This window comes from Notolepis coatsorum, assembly GCF_963971535.1.
Source record: "Notolepis coatsorum genome assembly, chromosome: 3".
NCBI classification, from domain to species: Eukaryota; Metazoa; Chordata; class Actinopteri; order Aulopiformes; family Paralepididae; genus Notolepis; species Notolepis coatsorum.
In genome coordinates, this window is record NC_140167.1 from 105,020,030 (window position 1) to 105,029,168 (window position 9,139).

The following is a 9,139-nucleotide window of genomic DNA, read 5'->3' on the forward strand; positions in this document are numbered from 1 at the left end:
CTGCGTCCCGTTGAGCACCGGCTCGTTCTCGGGCCACATTCTCTTCCATCTGAATGCGTCTTATTTCTAGACGTATCTGCTCGTGTTCGCTTCGCTGCTGGATCTGCAGTCGGTCGCGTTCAGCAGCGGCGTTCAGGCTGATGAGGAAGGCCTGCTGTAGGGTCCTCTCTGCCTCGCTGGGAGAAGGCGGTTGTATAGGGGAGCCTTCCCTCGGGGTACTCCTTGCGGAGCCTTGGAGCTCTATCTCCACGGTGCTCTCCCCGTCTTCTTCCGTGCCGAGTTCTCTCTCGGTAGCGTTGTATTCCTCCCGGGACTCATCGGGGACTACTTCTTCAGTACTGGCGGGGTGTGAAGTCATGTCTGGTTCCCACTGGTCCCCACCGTGAACTTGGTCAGTTACATTAGAGCCCGTAGGGGCCTCTATGGTCGGGGTAGTCTGGGCGTTGGGGTTAGACATACTTTTACTTTCTAGTTTTACAGCGTTTACTGTTAGTAGAAGACTAGGTTGTTGACTGACAGCGTAGGCCTCTAAGTACTGAGGGAGCCGTCGTTCGCGCTGCGGGCGTTGGTTAGGAGGATCGTTTCGTGGAGTGTTCATCATAGGCCATTTCAATATTAATAACACTATATTAATATTACACTAATTACCATCCGGCTCGAAGGACCAATTGTAACTGAGGGGTACAATTCCCTGACTGTATTACTAGATATGATACTTACTACCACTACCTTTGTACTTAATATTCGGCCACCCAGTACACGGCATAAATATATTATGATGAACACTGTCACGTAGATGAAACGGATCCAACACAAATGTACGAATTAGAAATAGGTCTTTATTTCTACACAGCGATGGTGTGTAGAGCAAGCACTTAATCAAATCAATCACATTTATGAATGGAATTAGTATGCACTTTTATGGCAAGAGTATTCGTCGGTATATCAATAGAGAAGGTCCAATCTCTGAAGGCGCAGGTGGTACATATACGACCTGGAATAGTTTAAGGAATAACAGCAATGATACTTTAATGATTATATACTGGACACACTAGGGGGGGTTAATCCGGTCGCTTGTAAGCCGACAGGAGTAGGAGGGGGGGGGGGGTAGAATCCGGCTGCCTCATCCGGCCAAGGGTATCCCAGGTGAACCCACTGTAGTGCCGTTCAATGCGCCGGCGATCCTTGGACCACAGATGAAAGCAGGTGGACTCTTTGTGGGCCGGCTCTCTCCGGTCCACGGGGGAGAGACGTGAAGCGACCTCGTCTTGCAGAGCGTCTCTTCACCTTGCGTCCTCTCCAGAGGGGGGGAGTTCCAACACACGGCAGTGTCGGGGGTCTTTATCCATGGAATAATCAAAGTATACAAAGCATAATCCGTGCCTGGGAAGGCGGGCTGTCGTCGGTAGAATAATCCGGTATACAGGTCCACTCGCTCGTCGGCTCTGGGGCTCCTCGGGTGCAGCTTCACGTGGGGTCAACCACCCTGGGTAAGCAGCCAGTTCTCTGCCCGAAACGATGGGGTACTGACTACGGTAGTATTCTCACCGCACGAAGCACTATATATTAACAGACTATTATTAGCTTAATAGACTACGTCCAACTCGACGATATAGTGCCAAATATGACTATTCAAATATTAATATACACGATGTCTCAATACCGATGGTAGGCGAACTTGGCCTTACTCCCACACGTGGCGTCGCGGGGAGGCTTTACGTCTGTGACTCTATTGGAGGGTAAGAAACTGGACTGAAAAGAAAGTCCTACTTTAGTAGCGCAGTATATATACGCACTATGAACAAATAGTCCCATTAGTGGTGCGGTAGTCAGATTCCTACGCGGAACTAGGACTTGTTCGTACATGTGGAGCGGTACGTTTGAACTGGGTCTGAGGGGTATGGCAGCCTGGCACCAAGGTCTCGACCAATAGTAGAATGGAGACTATTATGGGATGTTCAGTAGGCTAGAATGGATATTCAATGCATATTGTACAAGGAATATACAAGGGATATCAGGGAATATTAGAGAATATACAAATACAATTAAATATATATATATAAATAAATATATATATTCGGTTTAATCTGGCCCTTCACAACAATATGTGTACTTATGCACACTAGAGAAGCGATCTGAAAAATCTATTCTCATTTCCTGATCAGAGCACACACACACACACACACACACATGGGGCAAACGCTGATATATAGGTGAAAACCGATCCGATTACCCCAAGACTGGTAAAATAGATTCCTCACCTCATATCAGATGTTCTCCAAAAAGATTAATCCAATTCCTGATCGCCATTCCAAATATCGATCGCGTTTATTGATTCAGCGCTGGGTACTGTAAATATGTATTCCATGTTTTCCGGCTCGGCAATCACTTCGGTCTCTTCAGATGGCTTGCCGGATAAGTAAAATTAGGAAACTGGACCACCCCCCCCCCCCCCCCCCCACCAGTCTAATCCAATGGGGTGCAGTTACACAGGGAGAGACGATAGGGGGCGGTATTTTCCCAATGGAGCTCAGAGAGAGTTTGGAGCACTAGCGTGAGGCTCGATTGATGAAATATGAATTCAAATCGCTAATAAAAAAGAATTACAAACAAACGCTATATAGCGTTGCTGGCATTCAACTGGCGGCATGAACTAACGACATAAAGTGTCCGTGGCACTCAAAGTGTTAATTGACATGCCTGGTTAAATTAAATAAAGGTCAAAAATAATAATAAAACATTTTTGCAAACCCTACAACAGGAAATATGCTGCGGCCAAAATAGAATGTTTATGAAAATGCCCTTTTCACAGCCCATTTCTACTCATCATAGATGAGTGTAACCATCGTAATAGAATATTCATTATTCTGTAACCATAGTCCTAGCAGTTCTCAAGTTCTCCAGCCGTTAGTTCTCCCAACTATCTGCAGCACTATTATCTCCAAAATGACTTTGCCCTTTGAACGCAGGGGTGGAGGCGTCACGGCTGCAGACGTCCATCTCTCCTGCCGACCTGCATGGGATGTGGTATCCCACAGTCAGGAGGACGCTGGTCTGTCTGTCCAAGCTCTACAGGTGCATCGACGTGAGTCCCCCGCCAGGTGTTGGACTGAGGTCCTGTTGAGGAACAATTTGGACCCACATGTAGTTCCCCTCAACTATTGCATGAGCGTTAACCCTTTCACTCTGTAGTGTGGTAGTTAAAGGGTTAACCTTCTGTAGTGTGGTAGTGAAAGGGTTAACATAGACCACCGCAACACTTCCTGTATTCTGAAATCATGGGAGAGAGAGCCGGGGGAGAAAATTAATGAATGTGGATGAGAGCCTTGATATTAAGTGGTTGTAGCTACGGCTGTGGGGGCGCTGGAGACATGATCCAATAAAGTTTTATACGCAAGAGTCTCCTGAACACGGAGATACCAGTCCCAAGTCGATCGGCACTTTCTCGGCCGAGCTATAGTCACTTTTCCGCACCTACTCCCGAACTCTGCATGCGCAGATTGATAAACCTAGATCTCTGGACAATCCAGAGAGACTACTTGGGCAATCTGTGCGTGCGCATGGGGAGTAGGTGCTGAAAAAGTGACTATAACTCGGCAGAGAAAGTTCTGATCGACTTGGGATTGGTCTCTCCGTGTTCAGGAGACTCAGGCGTATACAAGTCTAATGGATCATGTCTCCAGCACCCCCACAGCCGTAGCTACAACCACTTAATGTCAAGGCGCTCATCCACATTCATTAATTTTCTCTCTCCCATGATTTCAGAATACCGGAAGTGTTGCAGTAGTCTATTGGAGCAGGAAATACACTCGGGTCCTTCTAGAATGTTATTGTTATACGTACAAACGCCGTTCCTTCAGATGGCTGTTGTGATTGGTGATGACACGGCACAATGCCATCCGGTGTGGTTGGATTTCTCCAAAAGGCCTCAAAGGTACCAGGAGGACATTGATTTCAGCGGGAAGCAAACCAGACTCCATGCCCTTTCCATTGGACAACACAGACCATAAAGCCCCAATCCCGAGATGAGGGGTTGTCTGTAAAATCAATGAGAAGGAAAAAAAATTTAAAAGATAAAATCAGCCCCACCTCCCGTTATCTTCCATACAGTGCCATTTAGTAATAGTAATAGCCGGTGAAAACAAGCTACCAATGTTTTTTGGTAATTTGCTATAGTTATTATACTACGAGAGATAAGACCTATAAATTATTTGTTCACTGGGTTTCTGTCCTTTATAAGCCCCCCTTTTTTACACACACACACACACACACACACACACACACACACACACACACACACACACACACACACCAGGGTTGGGCTCATATAACTTCAATTCCAAATGTAAACGGAAATTGTTTTTTTTATTTGCTCACGACTGAACATTCGGTCTCAGTGATTTGATTTGTCAGTAGGTCAGGCAGGACGACCCTCCTGATGGAAGCTCTTCATTGTTTGAATTTCAAAGTAAATTGACTTCCTGAATTGAAAGTGAACACACTTATTGTATACGCGCGCACACGCATGCACGCACGCACACACACATACATCTCCCAGTCTGCTCTCTTCCTTCCCTGTTTTGCTTCCATTCATTACAATAATAAATGCACCTTTCCTGATTCCTTGATTTCTCTCCTATATGGTTAATGTCCCCCCTCCTCATCTTCTCCCCTCCTCTGCTCTGTGTCTCTGATAGCCCCTTTCGTGACTGTGATGCACGCCAACGTGGTTTGGCCGAGTGAATCCACAGTCACTTTCTACTCCATAGCAAACCAACCTAGATTTACCATGAAGGACTGGTTCTGCCCGAACCGTTCGTTATACAAGTATCACAGAGAAATTTCAAAGGTACTCACAGTTGCACGAGGGTTTCGGACAGAGAAACGTGATGGTTTGAAAGCGCGGCGTTGCTAATAAACATTTAAAATATTTTTTTATAAACGTGTAAACATCACAGAGGCAGCGTTGCATCAAAATGGCTTCTTCTCTTCTTCTGCATTTGTGACATGCTTGGTGCGCCCACAGCGCATGTGCATCAGGCACCCAATGCCGGAAATAAAGCTGTGTTGACCAGTGTTGACCAGTTTATAAAAATTATTTTAAATGTTTATTAGCAACGCCGAGCTTTCAAACCATCACGTTTCTCTGTCTGAAACCCTTGTGCGCAACTGTGAGTACCTTTGAAATTTCTCTGTGATACTTGTATAACCAACGGTTCGGGCAGAACCAGTCCTTCATGGTAAATCTAGGTTGGTTTGCTATGGAGTAGCAAGTGACTTGAGGATTCACTCGGCCAAACCATGTTGGCGTGCGTCACAGTCGCGAAAGGGGCTGTGTCTCTGACTGTGTTTGGTGTGTTTCCAGAGAGCGGTCTTCCAGGGTTTATCTCAAGAAGCCTTATCCGCCTGCATCCAGTCCCTGCTCAGAGCCTCCGACATCATCCTTAAGAACAAGGTTGGCTCAGTCATTTCAGAAAACATCAATGTCTTTTTATTTTAATCATTTTTTTTTATGTATTAATTTGCTAATGAAACACATGGTCCCTTTGCTGCCTTACCGGTTGGTATTCTCACCCTGCTGCACAATTTGCCCCGCCCCCCCTCTGTGCTGTCGCAATGCCTCCTAGACAGACTAGTACCCTCCCAAAGCAGAGGTGTCGAAATCAATGGACCTACCGGCTCAGACCCGCCCTCCAATCACAACTGTCGCTTCCCTCGGACAGTTTGAGATAGTTCAATTTGTTTACAAAACATATTTGCTGTACTTTTAGTGCTTTAGAATATGCATGTCATCGTACAGGTAAACCAAGTCAAAAGCATTATGAGGCAAACATAAGCCTAGAATATGCCTCCTGGAATAGTCGCTAAACGTAATGTGTGGGCTCTGCTTTTGTAAAACATCAGTGAAAACATATCTTTTCAGGTAGCGTCAGTGTTCTCTTTGCATCTGTTTACAGGATTAGTGTCTGTGTCAGAAAGGGGGTGGGGGGTCCCATTTTATTCAGCTTGTTTAGGCTAGAAGGTTAGTGACTAAAGCATGGTGAGATGTCATCGACACTTCATTTTAATGGCTGCTGTATCAACGCTCCACAGCGCACTCAGCGGACCGTCCTCTATTTACCGGCTTTCTCTCACCTTCAGATTTGTTGTCGGTATCCGTGGCAACTGGCCCGTTTCAACCTCACACTTCCAAATGAATGCGGCCGCGTGGATCCTGGTGGACGTAACTTCCTCCCCGCATCGACGACCTCTTTCCTTTAACGCTTTTATCCACAAAAAGGGAGCGATAAAATATCCCCCTCCCATTCACATAGGAACAAATGTGTCCCTTTTTTAATCAACGGCTATTAGGCTCATACCCCCCTCATCTGGAAGCCCTGTGCTTTTTACATGCTCTTTCTTGTGTCTCACTTGGCCTGCAGATCCCCTCCTGTGTGGGGCGACTGCCCGCAGTGGCTCTAACCGTGTGGTTCTCCTCCTCCCACAGACACAAGTAGACGGCCAACTGTTCCTGATCAAACACCTGCTGATAATGCGAGAGCAGATTGCACCCTTCCATACTGATTTCGCCATCAAAGAAATCTCGCTGGACCTGAAGAGAACTCGAGGTGAGCTAATTAAAGGTCGGGGGAGGGAGGGAGGGGGGCGGGGCGGGGGTGTTGTTCAGCTCCATAAAGCCAGTCATTACATTCTCCTGCTCATTAAGGAAACTTGTGCCCATCACATGCACCAGTGGCAAAAGTCAAAGTGGAAATAAAGTCATAATCTAACACCATTATATACATAAAAGGATGGCTAAGAGGGTGGACGTGTCCCCCCACCCCCCTCTCTCACTCTCTTTCTCTCGCTCTCTTTCGCTCTCTTTCTTTCTCCTTTTCTCGATCTCTCTCACATATTGCCCTCTGCTCAAGTCAAGGTCATGTATGTTTTCTAACACTAGGGGGCACTCTAATTCTTTGCCAGTCAAGATCTAATCTCTCTCTCTCTCTGCTTTTCTGTTGTTTTTTTTCCCCCCAGACGCTGCCTTCAAAATCCTCAACCCCAAAGCCGTTCCCAAATTCTTCCGACTTAACAGTCACAACGCCATACTTGAATTTCTCTTAGAGGTACTTAAAACAATAAAAAAAAAATATATATATATATATCATTCTTTTTTTTCCCTAAACATTGTACATGTTCCTATCCTTTGATAGAGCCTTGGCTCTATCAAACGATAATACCGCCCCCTTGTTTTTCTGTAACCCCGACCCCAGGGAACGCCAGAGATAAAGGAGCATTACATAGACTCTAAGAAGGAGGTGGATCGGCACCTGAAGTCCAGCTGTGAGCAGTTCATTCAGCAACAAACCCAGATCTTTGTGGGGAACCTTGAGGAGTTTCTCACCAAGGTAACTACCATGAGGACGGGACTATAGGGAAGCATGTGGCCTCGAGCAGAGAGGTGTTCTTGACCTTCGCTGCTTCTCTAAATAAATGTATCACAGAAGGTCCCCATGTTTTACAATGGTAAAAAAACATGTTTACTATTCAATCCTATTCTATTGCTGTTTATTCAATGTGTGTGTGTGAGTGAAAGGGAACACATTCTAAGTTCCATCACATTCAGCCGCAATGTAAATAGCCTAAGGAAGCTGTAGTAGTACTTTATAATCCTTCTTCCTGCTGCTGCTGCTGCTGCTACTACTACTACTACTGCTGATGATGATGAATGAATGAAAACTTTATTTAACAGATTGCAGAATGGGTACAATACAGTACGGCTCAATACATACAAACGTTTGTCTTGTTTACATCAGGTTCCCCCATTTTCAATTCATAGTGACATTTATGACATACACAACATATATGACATCATGACATTTATGGCATAGGGACATACATGGCATACAGGTATATAGTACTGTTACATTTGTGACATATACGATATGCAAATATACAGTACTGTTACCCATAGATCCTGACAGAGTATATACATATGATGGGGAGGGGACTGTACATTAGGAGGGGGTTGGTGGGAGAGAAATATACATACGGTGGGGAGAGAATATATACATACGGTGGGGAGGAGGCTGACTATTAGGAGGGGGTGGGGGTGGGGGGGGGTTTGGACATTTACGGTGGCCAGTTTCGAATTGCAGCCTCCCGTAGGTGCTCTTTAAGAGCGGTTTTGAATGTGGGTAGTGATTGACATTCCTTTACAGCTGTGGGTAGGGCGTTCCACATTGATGTGGCATAATTGCGAAACGTGTTTAGTCCCTTGTTTGAGCCGAATCTGGGTTTAACATGATTCGTTGAGCTTCCTCTTGTGTTGTGGTCGTGGTATTCACTGACCTTTGGGAAGTATTTTGACATGTACATGGGTACCTTAGTCCTATAGTGTATCTTGTAGACCAGGCCCATTGCAAGTTGCTGTACTCTGTCGTCTACTCTAAGCCATCCTAGGTAGTCAAAATGGGCAGGGGTGAGGTGGGTTCTAGGGGTAAGGTCAAGTAGAAGTCTGACCAGTTTGTTTTGTGATGTTTGTAATCTTGTTTTTAGCGCCTTTGAGGTGCTTTGGTACCATGAGGTGCAAGCATAGTCGTAGTACCCTTGAATGAGTGCTCCTGCCAGAGTCTTCAGGGTATTCTTGTTTACCAGAGAGGAGATCCGGTACAAGAATCTAGTTCGTTGGTTGACTTTTTTTATTACCTTGGATGCCATTTTGTCACAGGAAAGATTTGCCTCTAGGATGGAACCTAGGTATGTAATTTCATCTTTCCTTGTGACAATATTGTCACCCACTGTAACTGAGAAGCCGTCAGTCTTGCTGAGTTTGTTATTTGATCCGAAGAGAATGGACTCTGTTTTACCCAGGTGTAATGATAGTTTGTTATCAGCGAGCCAGGTGCAGATTCTGCCGAGTTCTGAGCTGAGGGTTTTTTCAACCTGTAACTTGTTCTTGTCAGAGACCAGCAGGGCTGAGTCGTCCATGAACAAGAACAAGTTGCAGTCACAAGCTGACGACATGTAATTTGCATAAATTAGGAACAGTAGCGGTCCTAGTAGCGTGTAGCCTTTTTACAACGCATCCGCGTTTCCGGCGCTCTGATTGGCCAGGTCATGTGACATGTGCGCCCAATAGCGTGTTTGCCCATTTCCG

The 9,139-nt window shown here is 45.7% G+C and overlaps 1 protein-coding gene across 1 annotated transcript in view; it reads left to right on the plus strand.

The window, feature by feature from the left end:
* Positions 1–9,139, plus strand: part of cog3 (component of oligomeric golgi complex 3) — a 102,856-nt gene that overhangs the window by 82,158 nt on the left and 11,559 nt on the right. The window contains exons 15-19 of the mRNA XM_084309733.1: positions 2,970–3,085; positions 5,366–5,455; positions 6,488–6,608; positions 7,018–7,106; positions 7,254–7,388. Of these exons, the coding sequence (XP_084165859.1) occupies positions 2,970–3,085; positions 5,366–5,455; positions 6,488–6,608; positions 7,018–7,106; positions 7,254–7,388 (551 nt within the window). The remainder of the gene's footprint in view (positions 1–2,969; positions 3,086–5,365; positions 5,456–6,487; positions 6,609–7,017; positions 7,107–7,253; positions 7,389–9,139) is intronic.